Source organism: Kryptolebias marmoratus, linkage group LG17 (assembly GCF_001649575.2).
Source record: "Kryptolebias marmoratus isolate JLee-2015 linkage group LG17, ASM164957v2, whole genome shotgun sequence".
Taxonomy (NCBI): domain Eukaryota; kingdom Metazoa; phylum Chordata; class Actinopteri; order Cyprinodontiformes; family Rivulidae; genus Kryptolebias; species Kryptolebias marmoratus.
This window is the reverse complement of record NC_051446.1, coordinates 12643597-12668992: the sequence shown is the minus strand read 5'-3', so window position 1 is coordinate 12668992 and position 25396 is coordinate 12643597. Positions and strand designations below refer to the sequence as shown.

Here is a 25396-nt window from a genome sequence, read left to right as displayed (position 1 = left end):
CTACAAAACTTTGAAATGTAATATTAAAGCAGCGTCTCAATAAATTTTGTGTACGTTTAAGACTTTACAGCATCAACAATGATTCAAAAGCAACAGATTTATTATATTGTTTTTCAAGAAACAAAAATTGCACTCAGTCCCTTAACATTACGACTTCCGGTGGGTTCGGTGATGAAATTCTTCCCGTATTTTGGCAACACGTTTTTTATAAGGCATAACACATGCTTATTTAATTTGAAAGTCCAGTTTATTTAAGTTTTTGTGGTTTCCGGATTTAAAATGAACTTTTATACGCGTTAATTTGCGTGAAAGATGCGCATTGTTTGCGCATTTATAATGCTCGCGAAGCATTTGGAGAAGCGGGAGCTGGTCGGTGTAAACAAACTGTAGCTGTATTGATGGTGAATATTGAAGCTGCCAGGATTGTCTGTGTGCATCCACTGGGTATCCTTAGAAGATGTCTGATATCTGGTAAGGGAGCCACCACAGCTTATGTTTAACTTGCTTTATAAATGTATTTTTTCCGCTGTGGTTTTGGACCACGCAGATGTGCAGTATTCAACTTGTCACGCATGAATTTCACTGAATTATTTGCATCTTTATGCATAGTGTTTACTTATTTAAAAAGTGGCTATTCGTATAAAACTGGGACTGATAGTGCGTACGAAAGTTCAGACAGTGATTGTTTACTGCCAGCAAAAAGTACATGAATAAACCTGCAATAATAAAAGTTTTACATCAGTGTCACTGAGTATTTGCATATTCTCCTCAGCACATCTGAACCTGCTGGAGCCATAAGGGCTATTGACAAGCACTCAGTGCACCAGATCTGCTCCGGACAAGTGGTTCTGACTTTAGCTACTGCTGTCAAAGAGCTGCTGGAGAACAGCATTGATGCTGGAGCCACCAACATTGGTAAGGAAACATGGCCAGTTCATTCCCGTTTGATTTGTCTTTAAAGAATACAACAAATGATACTTTAAGAAACCAGTGCAATGTTAGATATCAGCTTAGTTTACTACACACGAAGCATCAAGTTTTAGATTTAATTCTTAAACCTGAAAAAACAGTACTGCATGCGGATTTGCTTGTCGTTTCTATTCAATATCCCACTCTTGCTGCTCCAGATGTCAAACTGAAGGAGTGTGGTGCTGAACAAGTAGAAGTGTCCGACAATGGCAAAGGTGTTGAAGAGGCTAACTTTGAAGGACTCAGTAAGTGTTAGCTTTGTGTATCAAGTGCTAAAGATATGCCACTTATATCTTTTTTTTTTTGTAGCTGGCTGTGTTTTGGAGCTCCTCTTGTTTTTGTTTTTTCTTGGTTTTCTGTCCCTTTTAGAAAAAAAAAAATTTTTTTTTTTTTTGGAGAGTCACTGCTCAAATGCCTTAAAAGACTGCTTGATGTTGGATTTTTTGTAATTTAATGAGAAAAAAGATGAATGTCAAGGTTTTTACCAAACCAACAACACAAACCTAGGGGTTGACTCTGATTTTAAGCTCGACAGTGAGATCAGAGCTGTCATCAAATCAGCAAAAAAGCAGCATTTTGGAACAGTAATTCACACCTTCATCATCGGCTGGATTACTTTAATGCACTTCATACAGGTGGCAGTGCTCAACTGCATCCTTCCACCCATCCATTATCTGCCCTTTCCAGAGTCAGGTCGCGGGGTCAGCCGCTTGAGCAGGAAAGCCCAGACATCTCTGTCAGCTCTTCTGGGAGGATTCTAAGGTGTTCCTATGCCACCCGAGAGACATGGTCTCTCCAGCGTGTCCTGGGTCTTCCCCAGGGTCTCCTCCTATTTGGACATGCCTGAAACACCTCCCTAGGGAGGCGTCCAGGGGGCATCGTTACCAGATGCCTGAACCACCTCAGCTGGCTCCTCTCGATGTGGAGGAGCAGCGGCTCTACTCTGATTTCCTCCCAGATAACCGAACTTCTCACCCTATGTCTAAGGGAGAGTCCAGCTACCCTGAGGAGAAAACGGATTTGCACTGTCTGTATCCGCAACCTTGTTCTTTCAGTCACTACCCAAAGTTCATGACCGTCTGTGAGGGAGGGACTGTAGACCGACCGGTTAACGGAGCGCTTTACCTTGCAGCTCGTCTTAACAGCAGAGGGTACAAAATGCTGCTGCATGTCTTTTAACTGCTCCGTGGAAATATGAGCATCTTTCCGCCTTTACTGCCTCACTTCATTGACTCCCCGTGCATCTTAGGATTAATTAAAATATATATATATATATATATATAATATATAATTTTCTTTTCAAGCCCTTCAACATCTTTCCTCTTTTTTCCATAGCACTGAAGCATCACACGTCAAAGCTGAAGGATTTCTCCGATCTTATCCACGTGGAAACTTTTGGCTTCCGGGGTGAAGCTCTCAGCTCTTTATGTGCCCTGAGGTAAACATGTCGCCTGTCTTTATTCTGCACATCAGTCTGAACTGATTTATCAGCTAAATGGGTTTCCATCTCCTGTTTGCAGCGACCTGAGTGTGATTACATGCCACAAGTCAAATCAGGTGGGCACCAAGCTGGTGTTTGACCAGAAAGGCCACCTTGTGCAGAAATCCCCTCATCCCAGGCAGCAGGGCACCACGGTCACCCTGCAGCAGCTCTTCTACACGCTGCCCGTCCGATACAAGGAGTTCCAACGCAATATTAAGAAGGTCAGACATGAAAGGATGTATGACATTATGTGGTTCTAACTTATTTTGGTAGGAAGTTTGCTGTAGAAAAAATTAGACTGCATATAACAGAAAACAGTTCAATAAACCTTTGACAGTAGCCATGTTTTCTTCTCTCTAAGCACACAGTTTGGTGGACTATTTTAAAGGAATAGTATGTTTGCAAATACTGAAAAATAAAAATTAATCATCCACTGGATGTACAAGTTTTTAGAACTATGATATTGTTACTCATAGTCATGCTGATATATTACTGATATCAGTTGTTGACAGACCTAATAAAGAAGAAAAAGTATATAAGTATATAAGTATATAAGTAAAAATCCATTAAATATCCATTATAGTTTTTTCATCTTTAAATTTATTCCAGTTCTTGTAAGTAGCCAAATACATACATAACGAGTTTATTTTGCCTTTAGTTCCTAACACCTAATTTTCTGTGTTTTTAAGGAATATTCCAAAATGATCCACATCCTGCAGGCGTACTGCATCATCTCCACAGGAGTCCGAATCACCTGCTCCAACCAGAACGGGCAGGGGAAGCGCAGTACCGTCCTCAGCACCAGCGGTAGCCAAAGTATGAGAGACAACATTGGAGCCATATTTGGACCAAAACAGGTTCCAGTTTGTTTCCGGTTTTTACTAAAAATGTCATTTGACGGGGTTAAAGTATGTCTTTGTGTTTGATTAATTCCTTTCTGTGATCCTCTGCAGCTTCAGAGTCTTTTACCTTTTCAGCAAGTGCCTCCGACAGAGAATATACTTGAAGAATATGGACTTAAGGGTGCAGATCTGCCCAAACAGCTTTTTTTGTGAGTGGCACCATTTTATAGAAAGCCAGTGTTCTTTGATTAAAGCTGTTCGCCTTAAATATAACGCTGTTTCGACAGAATCACAGGGTTTGTGTCGAGGGGTGACCACGGGGTTGGGCGAAGTGCCACAGACAGGCAGTTCTTCTTCATCAACAACCGGCCGTGCGATCCCCTGAAGGTAATTCGTCCTGACCGGATTTGTTAAGTTTTGTGGCGTTTCGTATTCTCCACCTGACTTTTCTTCCTCCTTCCTTGCAGGTCACCAAACTTGTGAATGAAGTTTATCACATGTACAACCGGCACCAGTATCCGTTTGTTGCCTTAAACATCGCTGTTGCCCCGGGTGAGAAATATGCTCCTAAATAAACTGAAGTTATTTCTGAAGAACATTTGATTTTTCTTTAGCATCTCGTTGTTTTTATACTCCCACCATAAGACAGAAAGTATTGTGTTGTGGCACTGAATGTCCGTCTGTCTGTGGACAATTTCTTGTCAGAGCTCTAATTTAAAAACACTAACATAGAAATATCAAACTGCACAGCTGGACACCTTTTGGGTCAAGTATGATCCCTACTGATTTCAAGGTCACAGGATCAAAGGCTATAGGATATAGCTGACCCCTTTGTGAAAACCTTGCCCATGCTTTAATGTAACAAAGGAATCTCAAACTGCACAGCTGGACATCTCATGTGCTATGGATGATCCCTATTGATTTCAAGGTCACAGGGTCACAGGTCAAGTTTACAGGTGAACCCCTTGTGAAAACCGTGTCTGTGCTCTAGCTCGGGCATATGTATTCAGGATTGTCGTGTGAGGGAATTCATGCTTTCAGTTTTCATTACCCTGACAGTTTTCTGATGAGTGTATTTTGTACCGCTGTGTTATATTTTCAGAATGTGTGGATGTAAATGTAACTCCAGACAAACGGCAGATTTTCCTCCAAGAGGAGAAACTCTTGCTGGCCATTCTGAAGACTTCCCTAATCACCATGTATGAAGCTGGAGTCAATAAGATCAGCCTGAACTTCACACCGACAGCCAGTAAGAGCATAGCCTGATATAATGCTCATATGCACCTTTTTTTAAAATTTTTTGATTCCAGCACTTTTGTTTTGACCGTTTGTTGTTCTGTTCGTCTCTAGTTGCGTCCTCTGCATCTGAAGGAGCTGTCTTGTCTAATGAGAACGAGGCGAAACCTGGAGAGAACATCCAAACCGCGAGGCCAAGCCCAAAGTCATCCATGAACCTGGCCGCCCTCAAAGCTGCCTTTTCAAACCACACCAGCACCAGTTCTGGGAACAGGTCGAGCAAGGAAAGGGCTTCCAGCTGTGGTTCGACCCAGAAAACGCTGCAGTGTTTCTTCAGGGATTCTACAAAGCCCGTTTGCAGTCAAAGTATGAAGTCTCCTTTAAAACCCACACGAGAAAAATGTAATTCCTCCCCAGCGGTAAGGTCTGTGCTGGATGGGTTTAGGTATGGAGGGAGTGAGAAGGACTCTGAAAAAGACAAAACTGTTTCCAGTTGTGACTTTACAGTATCAGCACCAGATGTACAGCATCCTGACCCAGAGTTTAACTCTCCTCAGCTGGTTATTAACACCAGCAGTGTAAAAGAGAAGTTGCTTTTATCAGCAGCATCCAGTAGTTCTGTTCCTGAGGATCCAGAGCTACAGACTGAAGCCGGCTCATCTACTGAAGACTCCTCACTGAGCCCTGAGGCCAAAAGAGCCAAGACAGAGGAGCAGGGTTTCACTACAGAGCGATTATTTGACTCTTCCTCAAACTGCTTTGACACCTCTTCCTCGATGGTGGACGCCCCTGTGAGCCTGCAGCGGAGGACGGGGCATTTACGGTTCTCCCTGAAGGAGCTGGCAGCGAACATGCGGAGGCTGCAGGAGCAGCAGAAACAGAGGTCCAGTGAAGAGCTGCAGTACAGACGCTTCAGGGCCAAGATCACCCCCGGAGAAAACCAAAGTGCAGAGAACGAGCTCAAGAAAGAGATCAGGTGAGATTTACTCCCGTAGCTGTGGCTGACAGGACATGTTTATATTTGAGTGCAATTCTCAGCATTGGATGATCTTTTTTTTTTCCATCATCTCTGCAGCAAAGAAATGTTTAAAGAAATGGAGATCATCGGTCAGTTTAACTTGGGCTTCATCATCGCCAAATTGAACTGGGACATCTTCATCATTGACCAGCATGCCACAGATGAGAAATACAACTTCGAGATGCTACAGCAGCACACTGTGCTCCAAGGACAGAAGCTTATCGCGTATGAATCTAACCCTGTCTGTAAAACCACACATTGGCCTGTGCAGCATGTCCTGCCTCTCTGATCCGTCTGTGTTTATTTTATGTTTTCAGCCCACAGAAACTTCACCTCACTGCTGTCAGCGAGAACGTACTGATGGAAAACATTGAGATTTTCCAGAAGAATGGCTTTGAGTTTCTGATCGACGAGGATGGTATAACTCTTAGCTCGCTGCTGTTTATCTTCACTCCGAAATATTTGTTTCCAAAGCTCTTATTCCGTATTCCGTGACCGCAGCTCAGGCGATGGAGAGAGTGAAGCTGGTCTCGCTGCCCACCAGTAAGAACTGGACCTTCGGCCCAGCTGACATTGAAGAGCTGATCTTCATGCTGAGTGACAGCCCGGGGGTCATGTGCCGCCCCTCCAGAGTCAGACAGATGTTCGCCTCCAGAGCCTGTCGGAAATCAGTGAGTTCGTACATTTGAAAAGGAGGTCCCTTTTTTTAAAGCCTTCGCTCATTTTTATTCAAACTAAGCTCAGAGTTTAGTAGTTGGTTTTTATGTGTGGGGTATAACCAGTCTTTGATGAAAGTGTGAACTCCAGTTTCTTGAGTATTTGGACAGTTTTCTTTGATTCAACATTGTTGCAAACTACAGTTTTGATTTTCACAGATATTTCCCATCAATTCTTTGTGCATTCAGCACAAAGAATTAAATCTATAAATTCTGTAAGCATTTTATTATCATCTGTAATATTTTCTTTTGATATGATTTGCAATACTGATAATTCCAATGTTATTGCACTGGATTTAGTGAAAATGCATTTGCATATTAAAAACGTATTAGGAAACATCATGTTTTTGTGGTATTGTTAAGTGAAATGACATCAAAATGGCAAAATCCAAATCCGCATGTCTGTTTTTACTTAAATTGAATGGCTTTGCTGTACTTTTCCCACGTTTCTTTTGCGTAAACATGCGTTGTTTGTGTTCGTTTTTTCTGGTGTGTCCCTTCAGGTGATGGTCGGCACCCCTCTGAGTGGCAGTGAGATGAAGAAGCTCGTGGTCCACATGGGGGAGATCGAACATCCGTGGAACTGCCCCCACGGCAGGCCTACCCTGAGATACCTCGCCAACCTGAACATCATCTCACAAAACTAATGCTGGAAAAGAACGAACCTGATTTACTCCGGTGTGACTCGACTGGAAAAAAACCTTCTTTTTGGTTCAGTTGTGTCAGAGATCATTTCAGTGACATTCGCATCACTTACATGTTTGGAAATAATTGTTTTTGTTTTAACATTTGTTTTAATACAGTCAGATTTTCTTAGATTTTTGCATATTATGTACATTTTTTATTTCAATTTCGAATAAATATAAAAAACATTATATGACGTGTCCTGTCTGTGTTAAACTAAGACAATACTCAAAAATATTGAGTTATGAAAGCAAAAAAAAAATCTAAAATGCAGTTTTTCTTTTTTTTTTTTTTTTTAGCAAATACATCCCCAGTAAATGCTAATTATTAAAAAACATCACTAAATTTTCAAACTTAAACAATTTGAATATTTTTTTAGAAATAATAGCAGGAACTGCATACATTTTATTGTGACAACATCTGAAATTGTTTATTTTACAATCACTTTTTTAATAAAACTGAAATTTTACAATTCTTAAATTTAATAGAATAAAATATTTAGAATTTGAAGTTAACAAAAATACCTCTCTAAAAAAGGCATGCAATAAACTTTAAAATAAAAATAAAATCTGCCTCATTTTGCCTTAAGGCGCTACAGTTATGTGCTGTCCTTTTTGACCTAATGAGGCCGCCGTAGTGGTAAGTTTTTCTCGCCGTTACCATGGAGACTTGGGACCGTAACGGAGAGGGGAAGTAAACAACGGGAAAAGTGTAACGAGAAACGTGAATTCAGGATGGAAGAGACCGCGGGAAAAGGCGAAACGTCAAAACTGGTGGCAGGTTTTGCAAATAATAAAAACTTCCCGAGTTCGTCAGAGGAAAACGGAGCTGATCTGGAAACAGATTGTGACGAGCAGTGCGATGAAGAGAGCTGTAAACTCCCCGCACTCGTCTGTCTGAAAATACTAAGGTAGCTCTATTAGTTACTGATACGAATAATGACAGCGCGGTAACTTTAGTGAAAGGACGTTTGTGTGACTGTTTATTCTGATGTAAGGTACACGGGTGAAGCCTGTGAAGGGCAGCCTGATGGAGAAGGTGTAGCTTCCTTTGAGGACGGACACATGTACAAGGTGCTCCAAATCCAAACCGGGCTCTGAAATATCAGCTTCCTGCTGTAGAACAACAACGGTTACTGAAGCTTACATCTAATGCAAACTATTTACATCAAGTTACTCCTTTTGTCTGAAGGGAATGTTCTCCAAAGGCCTTATGGACGGGCACGGGGTCCTCATACTGGAAAATGGACTGAAATATGAGGTGAGGTCAGGTGTCCAACTCAAAGCCCGCGGGCCAGATCTGGGCCCTCCTTCCAATTTTACCTGGCAAGTTGTTGATTTTAAATGTTTTGGAAGTGGCCTGCTAACTTTTTTTTTTTTTTAAAGACAATACTTTGTTCAAACTTCACATAATCAACCAAGCACAATGTCAAGAAAATTATGTTTAAATTTCTGGGTAATATGTTTTATTTTTACACATACGTGTGCATTTAAATGGGACCGGTCAAAGTCTTGCAGCCGTAAAACAACGTCAGGCATCTGGTTTGAGCTAATCTAACAGAGAGTCTGCTTCAATTAACAATTTCCATTTCTTTTTTGTTTGTTTTTAACTGTATTCTCTTGTAACTTTAAAGTAGGATATAAGCAGCTGTATTTTCAAATATTTATTGAGATTTCTTGTTGGCTGATTTAATAGGTTGTATTAAGATGCATTCTTAAGAAACAAATAGTTGAAAAACAGCTGGTAGATGGATGTCATTTTATATTTAACCTTCTTTTTCTTTAATCAATGAGTTCTGTTCAATTTAGGGGAAGAACTTTCATATTTCTGTATGAATAACTTGACATAATGCATCTGAAAACCAAAGTAAACCTATATCCAGTATTTATTTAATAAATATTGCTGGAGATCAGCTCTTGATTAGGGCTGAGTTAATCATTTTTACTCCCTGTGTAACTAAGTTTGACACTTTTGAGTTAGGTAATGATGACATCATCTCACAGACGTATAGCTTTTATGTTTTCTAATCAATTTCACAGAGTGAGAGGGGGGAGGGGGGTGATGTCCCAACATTAATGTAGAAGTGAGTGTGAGTGTCCCCCCCAACAGGGAGAGTTTGTGGACAATACGCCGACAGGCCAGGGCTCCTACACTTGGCCAGATGGCAGCACCTACACGGGGGACATCTACAGCGGGAGACGACACGGGATGGGGTCCTACAAATGTGCCAAACATGGTGCGTCTTACATAGGGCAGTGGTGCCAGGGCCGGAGGCATGGAGAGGTATGATTCACTTGTGTTTTTCATGTATGGTTGCTCTCTCTGGATACATTTTTAAAGCAGTCATAATCGCTTTAGGGTACGGCGTACTACAATGAGGACAAGACGTCTTGGTACAAAGGACACTGGGTGATGAACGACAGAGAGGGGTCAGGAGTGAGATGGTATGGGTGTCATATATGTGCACGTTGTCAGTTTTAGCCCAGAGATAATATCTGTTTCTGAACAGCTACCCCTCCAGTAACGTTTACTCCGGTGAGTGGAGGAACAACACGAGGCATGGCGAGGGCGCCATGAGCTGGCTGAAACTGGGACAGCGGTATGAAGGAAAATGGAAACATGGAGTCCAGGTGGGAAAACTAAGTCATTTTGGAACATTTTGAGATTTAATTATTCATTAAAACTGGATTTTTGTTGTCAACCTTTTGTTGTTGTTGTTGTTGCCAGCATGGAGTTGGTAGACACACCTGGATCTTAAAGCGGGCAGACATATCCCAGTATTTCCAGAGCAACCAGTACAAGGGGGAGTTCTTTGAGGGTCAGAGGCACGGACAAGGAACCTTTTACTACGCTGGTGGTGCCATCTACGAGGGGGAATGGAAAAACGATAAAAAACATGGACAGGTGAGGCAATCCGACATCACTGTCTCTCCCTATTAGTATTATGTATCGTTATTATTATCATATATTATTATTATATATGTATTATGCATCAAAAATGACTTCAAAATTTAACCAGTTGTGGCTATACAGCCAACGATTGCTCTGAAAGTTTCATTAAAATCTGTCCTGTGGTTCATGAGATACAGTATTCTGCTAACAGACAGACAGGTTTGACTCCACCAACCCTGCCAAATGCCAACGTTTTAAATAAAGTTCTGTTTGATTTGGTAGCTCTTGAACTATGTGCTGGAGATGACGCTCAGCTGCAGCCACGCCAATTTTTTTTTCAATATCTGTAAAATTGCTTGATCTGGAGCTATTTCTGTGGTTGAGAAGGTGTGGCGGCCATCTTGAATTGGGTTCAATGGGCCATGAGATACCAAACACACACAGGAAAAACATCACCCGCCTTTCTTCTGCATAGCTACTTACACACACTCTACAATAACGCACTTTTCTAAAAGTGTGCGTTCTGTGTTGTTTAGGGTAAATTCACGGCCACAGATGGGAGAGTGTTTGAAGGAGAGTTTGTGGATGATCGAATGATGACGCCCAGTTTAAACGGAACCAGAACACCAACGTCTTTTGGTAAAATTAACAATAATAAATCACAGTTTGAAGGCCTTTTCCAAAGGTAATTAAATGTGTTTCTCACTGCAGGTGTGTTCCATGTGTTGGAGAACCCTTCATCTGTACTTGGACCTGACATGGCTCTCGGCATTGGTGGCCTCCTGGAGAAAATCCCAGAGAGTCGGCGTGAAGCTGAGCAGAAACAGGTCTGCTGCCGAGCCACGATCCTCTTGGCTTGCCGCCGTGTGCTCCCTCTGTGATGCTGTGGCTCTCGGTATCTAACAGGTGGAGTCCGCGGTGATGAGGGAGAACGCAGAGCTGAGGAGCCTGTACAGTTTCTACAGCAGGCTGGGCCGCGCCCCCTCCCCGGACAACACCTTCACGCTGTCCTGCCTGCAGTTCTGGCGCCTGCTCAAAGACTGCTGCATCCACCGCCACGGGCTTACTCTGACACAGGTCGACCGGTTTACCAGAGGTGAAAGACCCCACCAATTATTCAACCTGAGTGATAAGAACAGGATTGTTTGGAGGGAAGTTGTTTATCTATTTTTCTATTTTTTTTATTTCAGACCAGGCCAGTTTAGCAGAGATCCACTCTCCTTTCGCCCCCGTGCTTCTTCGGGAGTTCCTCAGCAAACTTGTGATCGTGGCCTTCTACATCTACAATAAAGACATGGAGTAAAAAACAAAACAAAACCTATATTAGACAATCATCAGGAGGTTTAAAGATGTCTGTATAATTATTTAGATCAAACAGTTTGATTTATTTAAGTAACAGCTTGATTAGACATTTCTCAAAAGAAAACCTCGACACATTTTTAGTGTAAATACCAAAATGTCAATCCTGTGAAATATTTGGTGTTGGAAAATACAAACTGTTTTCTGTTCACAGGTCAGAGAAGCACCTTCTGGCTGCCTGCCTGCTCAGACTGATGGCAGAAGATATCCTTCCAAATGCAAGGAAAGTTAAAGGTGCTGAGATCTTTTTTATTAATATTATTAATATGTATTCAGGGCTTAGACTTTTGAATAGAAAATGACAATATAATTATATTTTGTTTTTTTTTTACACTTTTTAATCACTGAAACTCTCAGGAAGTAATCATTGGAGTTTCAAGATGGCCGCCACAGATAATCAAACTTAGCCAGCAAAAAAAAAAAAAGGTCTTAACTCAGTCAGTTTTACAGACACTGAGGCAAAATTTGGTGTGGTAGTGGCTGAGAGTCATTCACAACACATGACGCAACTTTGCTATGACCTGTTTGGATTAGTAAAATACCTCATGAGCCACTGGATGGATTTAATGAAACTTTCAGGTAATAATATACCGCTGGTTAACCCTTGGAGCCAACCCAGTTCAGGATGATCACCACAGCCAACTGACTACATAGAAAACACAAAAATGGCTATAGCTCAGTCAGTTTTACAGATATTGAGCTAATGTTTGGTATGGTAGTAGCTGAGAGTCATTCTCAGAACTTGTGGTATAACATGAGGTTCCATACAACTAAAGCTCCAGCATGAAAGCCAGCAGGTGATATGCATTTCTTCAAGGAATAGATTAAAATACGCTTTTATCTACCTGTGAATTCTTGTATTTATATCTCAGTATTCATCAGCTTTTAGTTAAAAAAAAAAAACAACCAAAAACCTTGTTTAGAAATAACACTACTACACTTGATCAGGGTCATCAGCACCTTATACGTTCTTTACCTGAGCAGCTCTGTATTCGTGCAGAAGCTTCAAGCGCTGCGTCTCTCTTAACCCAGGCTCCCTGTTCAGGCAGCCAGATTTCGCCCTGGAGGCCTTGAAGTACGCGGAGAGGTGCTGGGAGGTCTTCGAGGCTTTCTGCGGGGTCAGCACGTCCGGCGGAGGCGAGAAGACCATGACCCTGCGGCAGCTCATGTGGATGTTTAAGGTGCAGCTCATTCTGTTTCATTCGCAGAGTTCCTGCCCCGTGTGAACCGATTTGTCTTCTCAGTCCCGTAACAAACTGTCTTCGTCTTTACAGCAGCTTACGTAACAGTCTTAGTGTTGATTGGGGCGTATTTCTCCACAGGATCTGCGTCTGTTCGATCAGCAGCTGACCGCAGCGACATTACAGGAGGTCGTCACTGCTGAGAACCGTGACTGCAACAACCAGTCCTCCTCTCTGGAGCAGGAGGTTCGTCTCTGCCATTTAAACCAGTCAAGTTAGGGAACACCTTCGCCACATAACTAACATCTACCCAGAGCTGCAAAATGTACTTGTATATAAACACTACATAGAAAAACTATAGCTTGTGACATTAATAATCTAAAGCTCTGTAATAAACTGTTGGCAGTATCAACATTTTTACATGTTAGAACAAAGAAAAAGACAAAACTGTTGCACAGAAAGGTGAAAAAATTAAGTTTTCTTGTGTAGATCCCCTATGATACAGTTAAAACACTGAATTAGGTCTGTGTGTTTTTTGTGGAAAAAATATTGTAGGCATCCCACTCTGCATGTGATCAATGCGAAGTCGAAAACGAGACCCGTTTATTGAATATTTGTCTTGATTAGTTGGTTTTGATTAAAGCTCCAGAGAGCCGCTGCAGAGGAGATCACTGTTGTTGTGCTTCTCTGCCACAGATCACATTCCTGGAGTTCTTCGAGTCTCTCCTGCTCTGTGCAGACGTGAAACGTCAGCAGGTCTCTGACGCTCCGGAGGGCCGGGTCCCGCTCGGGTCGGACCATCATACCGGAGGGAACCTGCTGGAGGAGGCTGACGAGAAAAGGAGCCCAAACCGACGGGTCAGATCCTTATCCACTGCAAAAACTACATTCCTCTTCGAATAGATTTTTTTTTTTCGTTTAATAGAAAAATCTGAAGAAAGTGTCTGACAACCAGACAGTCTAACGTTACAATGAAAGAAAAAAAAAAACTATTAAAACTGAAAACCACATCATGTCAGTGAGGGCTAAACTTTATTTTTTTTGCAGTCTTTTTTATTAACTGGACTAATTCCTGAAAAGGTTTAGACTTCTTTGTATCGAGAGATATTTGCTAAACTATTAAATCTTATTTCAGACAGGAAACGTGACTGCTCAGGAGGTGGGAGGTGGACAAGAAGTCAAACGTCAAGAAATACCTCAAATCGCAAGTTTGTCATTTCAGCGATGCTGTACTTCTACATATCTTCCTAAAGTACAAACAGAAATAACGCCAGACAGATTTATACTTTTGCACTTTTTAATTCTAGTTTTGTCGATCAAATATAGACTTGTTAAAGTTAACTTTAGAAAGTAAACTGACAGGAGTACATAGAAAAATGATCAACATTTGTTTTCTCGTCATTAAAAGTTAACATTTTGTCTGATGAGATTTTATTTGTCTTTTAGGTCACAATGAGCATCAGAACAGAGGACAGGATCTGCTACAAATCAGAACAGAGGCCAGAACCCATCAAGTGGAAGCAAGGATCCGGACAATCCAGCAGTTTTTTGAGAAATGTTTCTTCCCTGCAGTTGATCATCACCAGTCAGTGACGAGGAAAATGAGGGCGATGACCCTGGAGGACCAGAACAGCGAATAACTCCACTTAGATTTGATTCATGTTAGTTGTTTTGTTTCTGGTCTGCAGGGTTAACATATGTATTAATCATTTTCTTTTATTTAAATATTATTTATGTTCTGTCCTCATTTTACTGCCAGAGCTGCTGATGGAGGATGGACGAGCAGGAAAACCACACGAACAAAGGAGGAAGTCGTTCATTCTGAACTTTCCACAGTTTAAAAACAAACAAAATGTCCATAAATTTTGTATCTAAGGCAAAGAGTGCTCTGCTGATTCATGATAAATGATGACAACTGGACATTGTTTGAAAACTTGAACTTTATTGATAACTTTTTATGCAAAACTAAACTATTTTTTACTAATATGAACAAAAATCAATCTCAAACCAACTTAAAATCGAGTATCAAAAGTATTTTCGTGTTAAGAGACAACCTGTAAAAGACAACTCTCTCTTTTTTTTGCTACACATTGGAAGGTGGGGTGAAGACCATCAGATCTCTGGGACAGACGGATTCCCGTATCCTGTCCTTTATGTCAGGGGTGAAGAGGAGCAGGTCGGACTCAGCAGTCTGAACCTTAAAAATGACAAAGGAATCTTATTCAGCAACAATGAGATGCTAAGAAAGAAACAAATCATTGATAGAGACGTAATGAACGTTAAAGAAATGCGTGGAAGAGTGGAAAAAAACCTTGACCTGTGGTGATGGAAGAGTAAACACCGAAGACACCGCTGACAGAGCTGTGACAGAACGAGCCGACAGAGAGGTTCTCATCAGCACATTTTATTTGAAAGCTGAAATATGTAAGTTCACAATCTGAGAATTCACATTAACTTTTATTTTTTGGGTCACTCCAAATAGTTTTTTTACTCAACTCCAATTATGAAAACGTGGAGCTGTGTAAAATGTAAACAAATCATTGAAACAAATCTTGCAATGATTTGCAATATTTTATTCACAGTAGAACATAAGAAACTAAGAAATTGTGCATCTTTTGGGAAAATTAAGGTATCTTTCCCACTAAGAAGCTTCCCCTTTTACAGCCTGTAAACAGTTTTTGGAGGTGAATGTTGTCTCATTGTCAGGGTGAACAGAATCAGACCTGTTTATAATGCTGTGACACCTGAAGATCAGATATCCAGTTCTGTCCTTTGAACTCAAAGATTTCTTCAGATTCTTGAAATCTTTTGATGATATCATGCACTGTAGATGACGGTAAATTCAAAGTCTTGCCAATTATCCGTTGAGGAACATTATTCTAAATTGGTTCCCCTAACTTTAGAGTTCAATTTAGGTTTCTCCTTTTTGAACAGAGGAGGAGGTCTCAGCTTTCAAAAACATACAATGGAGCTTTAGGCCTGATCCCCAGTCAGTTTCACTCCAATCAGCACCTTCATTCAAGTGACCAGAGTGGCCCATCAGTGAGTCAGACAAACAAGGATTCTAACGAGCCTCTATTGTTAGGAGAATGAGAACAATTTGCAAGCAATCCAGTTTACAACACATCTCAGCTTTAAAAGCTCAACTCCACACTCTCTATTTCTGAATTGAGAAAGCTCCTCGGATGAGAAGCGAAACGTCTTCAACTACAGAATAGAAGTCCAGTTGTTTTTGTTTTTTAGTCTTTTTTGAATTTTTACCATGGCCTGGATGACTGAGAATCTACACCAGCATATGGTACAGTTTTTTAGTTGAAACATTTTATGTGTTTACTATGTTCCATTGTGAATAAAACATGGGTTAATGAGATTTGCAAATCCTTGCATCCTGTTTTTATTTACATTCTACACAACATCCCGACTTTTTCAGAACTGCGGTTGTGTAAATCCCTGCCTGCAGCAGCTTTACCGGAACACAAATCCCAGCTGTATTCTGTGTGCATGCAGTGTACTTGTGGGCATCCATCATACCTGGCTCCTGTTCCATAAGAAGGTCCTCAGGTTGACCCCTGGGACTCTCCATCTCTACATCCGCTCCCCTGGGTGACAACATCTCTCCAGCAACCACATCTCTTGGTGAAACGCTGCATCTCTGTGAAGGCTGGAGGTAGCGCTCAAAATCCAAACCAGGGATCTCCTAAAGTTAGAAGAACAATTGTCGCATGAACAAATAAATGCAGCCGCCATCCTAGCGGGCTGAAACTAATCACAATACACAAAGCAAACTCGGGTTGTTTACCTCAATGACGGAGCCATCAGGCGAGAGACACACAGACTGCTGGGCCTCCACAGGAAGCTGCGCAACAGGAGAGGAGATGGGGGTATGGCTAGGAGTCCCACAGGGGGACAGCATGAAACTCAAGGATGATGGAGGCTCAGGAGCCTGCAGGACCGGAAGAGGAGTTGTACATGGAGAGAGGGAAAGTCTTGGTGACAGAGTGAGGTCGCTGGTGATAGTAACAACTGGTGCATCGTCCTCCTTTTCTACAGAAACTGTTGTTGCAGAGTCCTCCTGCATACAGACAATTTCTGACGGCTGTGTGGGGTTCTGTGCAGACTGGGCCTCGTCTGAAAGCACCTCCCTCACGGGGGAGAAACAGAGAGAGGCGTTTACCGGGTCCCTTCTGCTCTGGGAGGCCTGGGGAGTTCCTCGCTCAGGCTTCGACGCGGGAGTTTGCTCGAGGGCGAGGTGGAGGTGCCCTGGAGTGCGGACGGTTTGAGCAGGGGAAGCGTGTGCGCCAACGGGAGTCCGCGCTAGTGCAAGGGACCTTCGAGGAGCGACTCTTCTGGGTGAGAGCAGGGAGCAGGGTGAGGCCTGAGGAGGCACCGCGGCGCTCAGGCGGCTCGATCTCCGAACTTGAAACACAAACATGACACTTAGAACAAATGCTATTGTTCAATCAGAAAAAAAGGGAAAGGTCATTTCTCTCACCTGGTGGTTTGGCTGGGCTCTCCACCTTAAAGAAACCTCCATCAAAGACCACCGTTTCCTTAGTTTGGGCCTCTGCTTGGGGCTGTGGTTCCTGAGAGGTCGGGGTTTCAGCGTTTGCAGCCGCCTGCGCTGCTTTCTCTGCCTCAGCTGCCTGCTGTTTGGCTTTCATGGCGGCTTTCACGGCAGCCAGACGAGACTTAGCTGCAGCTTTGGTTACTGCTGGCTTGGCAGGTGGTGCCACTGGTGGTTTCTGACAAACACAAAAAAACACACACACACACAAAGAACTTAGCTGAAGATTAAAAACACGATCGAAATGAAAGTTACAGAATCTGAAACAGGTTTGTCCTTTGTATGATTACTGTAGGCTGTGATTTTAGTTCTAAAAGATGAAATATAAGTAAAAAGAAAACAAAATGGGGGTAAAAATAAAAAACAAGTCCAAGCTTTTTATTAAAGCAACATTTAGGAGTCTTCACCTTCACCATTTTCCTCTGGCGCGGTGGGGGTTTGTGCTCCTCCACCCAGCCTCGACCCTCCGCCTCTTTGAGAGCATCAAACTTCTTTTTTACGTCTTCCACCTGACACAGCACAAAAGTGCAATAAATCTTATGACTTTTTTTTTTTTTTTTTGAAAAACCTGGAACAACTTTGTCTCTTCTTTACAAGATATCCAACCTGGAAGTAAACCATGTCCCAGAATCCCTGCAGGTCAGTGCAGGTGGTGACCTTCTCCCCACGCCCCAGCTCGCAGTCGTCCACCAGTCCGCTGAACTGGTTGAACCGCTTTTTCATCAGCAGCCTCGCCTGCCCAACAGCTGCACGCATGCGGTCTCTCACTGTCAGGCAAGAGCAACGATGCTACTTAAATGATGTGGTTCAGTGAAAAGATGTTTTACCGCTCACAGTAAAACCAATATAGTTCCACATTCAAAATGTCACTTTTGGTTGGGAAGATGCACTCACTTTCTTCTGGAATGGACTCATCCTCCACTTTGGCCTCCCAGAGGAGACAAAGCATTGTCAGTCTGTCTGTTTCATTGGTGATTTCCGATCTGAGCGAATAATAAATGCAATTACAGCACAAACACAATGCAGGGTTTGCTTTGAAAAACCAGAGCCCAGAATGGATGACCAGATAAGGAAAAGAAACCACCTAAAGTAAGGTACATCGTGCTTTGATTCCAGGGGATTCCCTGGAGTCGGAGGAGCAACTGCAGGAGATGTACGAGGAGGGGGAGAGCAGCGAGGAGTCTCTGGTGGAGCGACTTCACTCGGCTCAGCTGGTAACTCTGGAGATGGCTGAAAATTGAAACTGGAACTGGACAAAACAAGTCACAGATCAGCATTTAGAGCCTGAACAAGTCGAATTTGTAACCAGCGTAATGGTTTGAATATCTTCAACCTAGGAGGAAACAGACCTTGGTGTGAGGAAGGCGTCAGCTGAGCGAGGCGTCATGGGCTCAAACTTAAAAGACGACATGCCAGCGGGAGCCTGGAAGACAAAACCCTCCGGAGCAAAGGACTGGAGGGCAGAGTTCTTCTCTGGAGCTTGGTCTACCACCATGTCTTCTTCGGGACGGGGTGGTGGGCTGGGAGGACAAGGTTTTTGCTCTGGTTCCTGATGCTCCTTCAACTCTGGCTCCTGGACAAAAAGAAACGGCAAAAAAAGTAAAACACATTCTTTCGAAAGCTCCATCCGAATGTTGCCCGAAACGCTCAGCGAGGCCCTCACCTTGGAGGCAGCAACGTTTGTGGTGCTGCTTGCAGCTGCAGAGACACACAAAGTGGTTCAGGAAATTAAAACAATTTATGCTCATAAAGCTCGACAGCGATACCATAGACTAGAAGGCAGAATATAATAATACCTTTACACTTCTCTGCTTGACCAGAGGGAGGGGCCAGAGACTTAAAAACTGCTCTGGCCCTTGTTGTTCTCACATCTGAGGGCAGAGAGGAACATTTCACATATTTACAGTTTTCTAGACAGCTTCTTTCTGTACAGTATTTCTCTGGCAGCCAACCAAAGAGCGATACATTTCCAAAATGAGCTACAAAGCCAGGCATTGTGCAGCGCGTACCTGCAGCCTTGGCCTTGGGATTGTCTTTTGCCACGGGAGTTCTTGTAACGGGAGTCTTGCTGGCTGACCTGGACAATGAAGCTCGTGCGGGCCCCTGTACGGCAGGATAGCCTGACACAGAGACACAGATTGAGATGCAAATACGGAAACGCAATAGCCGGTGTCAAAGTTCAGTTCATGTCCCAGGACTCGTCCTCTCATTAGTTACCCGCGCAAACGCTGGTCTTGGCAGCAGCTGGTTGAGGCTTGGTGACAGCCACACGGGCTCTGGTTGATCTCTCCGCAGCAGGTTGAGCTGCACGGAAGAGTGGCAAATTAAGGATGCAAGGTTTCAGGTCACTGGATATTTTCATAAAGAGACATTTAGCCAGTTTACCTCTGTTTGCTGCAGTATTTAGGTTCTGCAATGTCAGAGGCTGTGTGAATATTGGCAAAAGAAAAACAGCAAAGTATACATTAGTTTATAATTGCCAGCAGATCATACTAAAACACGAGAAAAAACTGATTTTACAAAAAAAAAAAAAGCACCTTTTGTGCTTCTTGCTGCTGTTGTTTCATTGCACGGGTGACTCTGGTACTATAGGATGGAGCTGCAGTCATCTTTTTCTGAAAGGCATGAAAATGTTTTACTGAAACCCCCTTTAATCCCTTGTCATTCTAAATAAAACAATGTAAACAAAGACATGCTTGGATTATATAGCGCGCCATCACCTCCTTCGGTCTGGATGAAGCAGGTGGAACCGAGGGCAGCGAGGGAAAAGTAACGATGTCCTTGGGCTGATAGAGGCCAGTCTTAAATACTCCTTTGCGCTCCTTTTCTCTCTTTTCCTTCTCCTTCTGGAGGGCCTTCTGTTCTTTCCAGCGCTCGAGACGTTTCATTCTCTCCTCTTGGGCAACAGCTGTTGGAAAAGAAGCATTTGACAAAGCCCAAATTAGTGGGAGTTATGCACACAGAGGGTATATCTACCTTCTGTTTCATACATTTATACATTTTAGGTGAATACTATTTCTTTAGAGAGATAATTGTATATTTGTGCAGGCTTGCTTGAGTTGTTGTTGTCATAAAAAGAATAAACGAGGACATACTTTTCGCAGACTTGGCAATGTTCTGCTTCTCTTGAATGTTGGCCGTGGCTATGGAGACGTTCAGGGAAGACGTTTCCAGCTCTGGGAGTTTATCCAGCTGCCTGCGTGTATTCACAGCTCGTTCTCGATTCTCCTTCTGGGACCGAGACCTTCTGCGGGACATTTTTACCCTCAGCATCGACACGCTTGTGTCCCGCTGCCGGAGGCGACCAAATAGAGACTCCATGATCAGGTACCTGAAGTAATTACAACAAGGGGGGGGGGAATACATATAAATAAGGTGCAGAAAACAGCTTTAAAACTGATTTGGTAACTCAACTGGCACATGTTAATTATGAGCAGAAGTTAAGAGAAAATAAAATTTCATACCAATGTCCCAGTTTTTATGTTTTCTAATTCCTAACCTTAGGATGGCTGCTGATAAAAAAGGCTTATTGGTTAAATTGTTTATTTAATGAACATTGTCCCTTCTTGTTAAAAAATCAAGTCAAACCTTGAAATAATTATTTCAAACACCTCTAATACAAGTTTTGTTGAAGGTGCCTTTCCAACAAAAAAACAACTTGGAGCATATTCTTTAATCCTAAAATAAAAATGCCTCTTTGGTTAGAAAAGTCCCACATGTGAGCTTTGAACTGGACCCAACAGGACGCCCCTTCCTCATGCAGTGTCCCTTCAGTGAAGCATGACAGTAGAGGTATAATGATAGGGGTCTACATCAGTGCCGACAATGTAAATATAGGCATGTTGAAGGGAGCAGGTCAACTTACTGCACGTCTTGTATTACCTGTTTTATTTACATTAGGATTAGGGTTATATACACCATGTAAACATGTTTAGCTACAATGGTAAATAGTGCAGCGGGTCATCATCATATACTAGCTATAATAGCGTAGTTGATGTAAACCCCACACTGAATCCCCTGGGATAAACCTAAGTTCTGACTTGTTTGGCAGAAAATGAATATCCAAACATAACCATACAAATCATAAAAGAGACTGTAAAAAAACAATAATCAAATCTATGCCCTAACAAATGCACAGCTGCTACACAAAACTATCTAAAGGTATTGACTTTTGTGGGTTTGTGGAGCCTTTAAGAAAGTATATATTTAAACCTACCGTTCAAATACAGAAACATTGTAAATTTAATCTTAAAACAGACTGAAATGGGAGTCATTACACTCTTCAAAATGTGAAATATCGTCTCCGAAAAACCCTTAAACGTTAACCATATAATAAACTACACGATTTTAGCAAGAGTAAAGTGAGTTTATCAAGGCTTGTATTTATAATATTATGACAATAAACCGCAAAACGATAGTTTGATAAAGTTAGGAGTAACCAAAGCAACGAAGGCGACTAAACTAAAGTTAGCCGAGCAGCTAACTTCCGACTATTAAAAACACGCTAAGATTTAATCCTTCTGTTTATTCAGCTACCAGCGATCTACAGTGGATAAACAAATGGATATATTACCTGATTTAACTTCCAAAACTAATGTGTTTTCCTTTCCTGGCGGATGCTAAACAGAAAACAGGTAGTTAAAAGCGAAGGCGCTGAATACAAGCTAAACCAACAACACAACTACAGCAGTTGAGAGTTTGAAAATCGTACAAGCGACGCTGATTGGCTGTTGGTCGGGAGCCTCACTCTCTGATTGGTAATTTTTCTTCTTCGTGACAACTGAACAAAGAAAGGCGGAAACGGATTTCCCTCAGGCTAGCTCCAGTTCGTCTTGCTTTGAAAACTAGAATCGCACTAAAAAGTGGCTTTAAATGTCCTTTAATTGAAAAAAAAAGACCAGTTACCTAGTGAAAATGGCTTTCAAATATACCTTAGACGTGCATAAAAAGCTTAGTTTTGTTGCATACCTTTTGCTCCAGCTGAAACAGGAACAAACGTCACTTGATTTGAGAGAGATTTAAAATCTCACAGCTCAACCAATTTAATCCTAGATAAATAATACAAGGGAAACGTTCTTAACATTGGACAAAATATGCATTAAGTGTTGATAACGCCTAATTGATCAAAACACATATTTGAATGAGGTGACTCCTGACTAGGATATAAAAACACAATCTGGGATTTACTAATCCTTCATCTAGATCAGGGTAACAAGGATAGGCTAAACCAGGATATTCAGAAAATCCCAGCTCAATACCCCATCTGGGTTATCTTAAACAAAACAAAATTGTCTCAGGATACTGCAAACTCAGCCTAACTTGACAACATGTTTTTATGAATGAACGGTCATCCTGAAATCAGTAAATGTGGAACAGTTTCAGCGACACAATCACAGTTTTGTGGATTTTTCGAGAACTGAACATTCTCCATCTTCATCTTCTACCGCTTATTTGTGGTCGGCTCGTGGAGGCAACAGGTCGAGGAGAAAAACCGAGACATCACTCTTCCCAGCGACACTCTCCAGCTCCTCCTGGGGGATCCTAAGGTGTTCTCAGGCCAGAAAGGATACATAATCCCTCCATTTTTAAACGTTCTGTTAAAACATATTTTACACACATAGAAAAATTACTTCTTGATTTATTTAAAGTTAGTGCAGTTGTTTGCAAACTACATTGTCTGACACGTTCCGCCTTAAAACCGCCATTGATCATCGTATGAAACTGAGATAAACTCATTGCTACGCGTCAGCTCTTAAATTAATCTGAGACATTGTGATGATGCGCTCATTTAAAAACCACACACAGAAAACCAAACTAAAAGACAAATATAAACAAGAAATTAACTACATGTACAAGCAAATCTGTTTTTTTAACAGGTAATTACAAGAAAAATAGTACAATTTGTGGGTTAAATTAAAAACAAAAATTGGTGAGAAAACTTTTCAATATTAATGTTTATTTTACAATGCAATTATTGCATTACGCTGATGCTGTCACTGAAATCCTGCAATGCTGACAGTGTTTTTGTTTTAGTGTGATCAAAACAGTCTCCATTTGGTGTCTTAGTCCAAGAAGAATATGTTGTTAAACTGCGTCGCACAAAGCCTCTTGACTTCCTCTGCAGCAGAAAAAAAAAGAAAACAGAGGTATAATAATTCTGGCAAAAATTACACAAATGTACTGACTGTCTGATGGAGGAGACATACCATTAACTTCAATCAGATTGGCGTTCTTTTGATTCAGGATCACATACAGCTCTCTCTGATCAGACTTCTTGCCGACTACCCAGTAGTCTGTCATAGCTTTTACGATGATTTCCTCATCTTCGTCAACTCTGGGAGACAGAAAAGAAGAACTAAGCACCGTTAAAATAAAAGCAGCTTTCACGTCTACATAAATAACTGCAGCGGGCTGAGACGTAAAGCACCACCTGCACAAAAAGAGGAATCGACCTCGTTAGTGAAATGTACACTAGACGTCTGTGCCACAGTCAGAAAACAGGGACTTCCAAATTACTCCAATCGCATCACAATACACCCGGGTTTGAGGTTTCAATGTGGCACAGTGGAGCAGTGGTTAGAGCTGTTGCCTCCCAGCAAGAAGGTTGCAGGATTGCTTCCCGACCTGAGGCCTTTCTGCTAGGGTTTCCTCCCACAGACCAAAAACATGCATGTTAGGTTAACTGGTAACACCTGCACCATCAATGGCACGAAACAGATTTTGTAGCCAAGTCATCACACAAACGGCGTCTGCAGGTTTGTGTTCAAAAGGGCCGGTGTTCTCCGCCGTACCTCGCAAAGTCACAGTTGATGTCTCCCAGGATCTTCATGAGGTCAGGGTGGACAGAGGTCAGACAAACGCTGGCGGTTTTTCTCATATGGATGGTGCTCTTCTCTGCCAGGTTCATGTGGTTGAAGTAGATGAACTTAAACTGGGGCTCCTTCTCTGGCCTGAGCAGAAATAGGTACACACAGAAGAGCAGAAACACAAAACGGTGAGCAATAGGTGAACACTGCGGCTGTATATCTGTGCGTGTTCAAAAAGGCCACAAGACAGATTCGTTTTTAAAATCGATGTGTGTGATTTCCAAGTCAAACTCAGGACAGCGTCCTGAGTGCCAGCGGAGGAATTTGGAGCCTCATTATTTATTCAGTGCATTCTTCACTAAGTTGATTACAAGGAGCCCATCAAATTGCCACGACTGGTTTTACATTTCAGACCAGGACTTATCTGAAGCTAATTGCTGAGGTTAAAGAAGCGAGGACCAGGATGCCAGTCCTTAAAGCAGCGCTGCTTGAGTTACCCCTTAAGTAGTGCCACAATGATATCCAGTAATATTAGAGTCTTATCCTTCACTGCCAGCTCGGCAGAGAGACACGAGCCATCCGAACACAGAGCTTTCGCCTAGAGGGGAAATTTCCTGACAAACGTGCAACTGTCCCGTTTAGTTTAGACTCGTTATGCTGCTTTTACAGGTGATTTCACTTTGAAGATTTGTTAGGATTAAATGCAACATTCATGTCTTTATGTAAAAATCCCTTTTATTCTTGTTAACAGTCTGAAGTAATGCCAAACAGTGAATCAGCTGAGCAGGTTGCAGAATAATTATTCTAATAAAGTAATGAAAATCATGCGATCGTCAGTTGCTTCTACAACTAACAATCAGCATCACAAAAACCCAGAAGTTCCCCACCGTGGGTCATGAAACAAGGAATGCAGAGTCCTCAGATAAACTCTAGAACTCAAATTAAATGTAAGAATGTTCCCTATATTGTGCTTTTCTACACAGTTGTTACCAAGAATTAAAACGACAGTCATAAATGAATAAAAGCAGTATCACAGTTGGTAAGGCTGTTTACCATGGGTAGTTAACAAAGGTTTAATACTTAAACTGGGGATATATTAGAGGTTTACAACCTAAATTATTATTTTGTGGATCAGGAGCTAAAAAGTTTGGGAACAACTGATTCAGACAAATTGGAAAAGTCAAAAGTTAGAGTAAAAATGAACATTTCGGACACAATCTCCAAACGTTTATCTTTTTGGTTCTTACCCACCAACGTCCTGAAGTGTTTAAATTCCTGTTTCTGCCAACATGTGTAAACTACAGAGGAGAGTACTTACAAAAACACAGCCTTGATTAAATATATTGTAATTTGCGCACGGAGAGCATGCCGTTTGAACCGAAAGCAACCAGAAGACAATTTGTGGAACGGTTGCGCAACGTGCACCTGATGCTACTGAAGGCCGACGGGTTCAGAAAAGCGATGGATTTGCGACTGACCCGGATATCCTGCGGTTAATGGTGAACTGTTCGCATATGTCCGACGCCAGCAGTGTGAGCTGAGGGCCCACCAAGCTGTCCAGCTGCTCGCAGAACTCCCTCGTCAGCTCTACAGATGCTGGAATAAAACATTAAAAAGAGAAGAATGTCAGCTATTTGGAGGCACAG

General features: G+C 42.0%; 4 protein-coding genes across 10 annotated transcripts in view; 2 read left to right on the top strand and 2 right to left on the bottom strand.

Annotated features, from left to right (window-relative positions):
* The first annotated feature begins 172 nt into the window (after positions 1 to 172).
* On the top strand, positions 173 to 7139 carry pms2 (PMS1 homolog 2, mismatch repair system component). The gene is made up of 15 exons (XM_017418297.3): positions 173 to 471; positions 773 to 915; positions 1128 to 1214; positions 2305 to 2407; positions 2490 to 2673; positions 3142 to 3309; positions 3406 to 3503; positions 3582 to 3681; positions 3762 to 3846; positions 4397 to 4543; positions 4645 to 5506; positions 5606 to 5773; positions 5866 to 5966; positions 6050 to 6219; positions 6768 to 7139. The coding sequence occupies exons 1-15, from the start codon at positions 458 to 460 to the stop codon at positions 6909 to 6911; spliced, it is 2574 nt and encodes an 857-aa protein (XP_017273786.1). The 5' UTR covers positions 173 to 457; the 3' UTR covers positions 6912 to 7139.
* A 469-nt stretch (positions 7140 to 7608) lies between these two features.
* rsph10b (radial spoke head 10 homolog B) lies at positions 7609 to 14281 on the top strand. 4 transcript variants are annotated; one of them, XR_001808628.3, is made up of 18 exons: positions 7609 to 7858; positions 7946 to 8021; positions 8140 to 8208; positions 9058 to 9231; positions 9307 to 9392; positions 9458 to 9578; positions 9676 to 9852; positions 10377 to 10479; positions 10552 to 10667; positions 10747 to 10936; positions 11031 to 11139; positions 11354 to 11433; positions 12232 to 12380; positions 12522 to 12626; positions 13077 to 13238; positions 13516 to 13584; positions 13827 to 14041; positions 14140 to 14281. XR_001808628.3 is itself a non-coding variant. In XM_037981024.1 (18 exons), exons 1-17 carry the CDS (start codon positions 7683 to 7685, stop codon positions 14018 to 14020), a joined length of 2148 nt encoding a protein of 715 aa, XP_037836952.1. In that variant the 5' UTR covers positions 7609 to 7682; the 3' UTR covers positions 14021 to 14041; positions 14140 to 14281. The 4 variants fall into 4 exon arrangements, 3 of the variants coding, with proteins under 3 accessions (XP_037836952.1, XP_017274096.1, XP_037836953.1); XM_037981024.1 differs by having other exon boundaries at positions 9470 to 9578; positions 13516 to 13588; XM_017418607.3 differs by having other exon boundaries at positions 13516 to 13588.
* A 21-nt stretch (positions 14282 to 14302) lies between these two features.
* dlgap5 (discs, large (Drosophila) homolog-associated protein 5) lies at positions 14303 to 21653 on the bottom strand. Of its 3 annotated transcripts, none has more exons than XM_037981023.1 (19): positions 21518 to 21653; positions 20040 to 20275; positions 19665 to 19852; positions 19482 to 19559; positions 19330 to 19369; positions 19162 to 19248; positions 18954 to 19064; positions 18741 to 18815; positions 18608 to 18642; positions 18294 to 18517; positions 18029 to 18193; positions 17839 to 17927; positions 17551 to 17711; positions 17352 to 17453; positions 16873 to 17122; positions 16180 to 16796; positions 15912 to 16077; positions 14692 to 14741; positions 14306 to 14577 (listed from the first exon to the last, which is right to left on the bottom strand). In XM_037981023.1, exons 2-19 carry the CDS (start codon positions 20263 to 20265, stop codon positions 14464 to 14466), a joined length of 2778 nt encoding a protein of 925 aa, XP_037836951.1. In that variant the 5' UTR covers positions 20266 to 20275; positions 21518 to 21653; the 3' UTR covers positions 14306 to 14463. The 3 variants fall into 3 exon arrangements, with proteins under 3 accessions (XP_024862219.1, XP_037836951.1, XP_017274095.1); XM_017418606.3 differs by having other exon boundaries at positions 14698 to 14741; XM_025006451.2 differs by lacking the exon at positions 14692 to 14741 and having other exon boundaries at positions 14303 to 14577.
* A 1227-nt stretch (positions 21654 to 22880) lies between these two features.
* ccz1 (CCZ1 homolog, vacuolar protein trafficking and biogenesis associated) overlaps positions 22881 to 25396 on the bottom strand; it is an 8911-nt gene continuing 6395 nt past the window's right edge. For both annotated transcript variants that reach the window (XM_037980603.1, XM_017418296.3), the window contains 4 exons: positions 25229 to 25346; positions 23736 to 23894; positions 23151 to 23278; positions 22881 to 23062 (listed from right to left, as the gene is read on the bottom strand). In XM_037980603.1, coding sequence (XP_037836531.1) covers positions 23007 to 23062; positions 23151 to 23278; positions 23736 to 23894; positions 25229 to 25346 — 461 coding nt within the window. In that variant the 3' untranslated portion in view covers positions 22881 to 23006. The remainder of the gene's footprint in view (positions 23063 to 23150; positions 23279 to 23735; positions 23895 to 25228; positions 25347 to 25396) is intronic.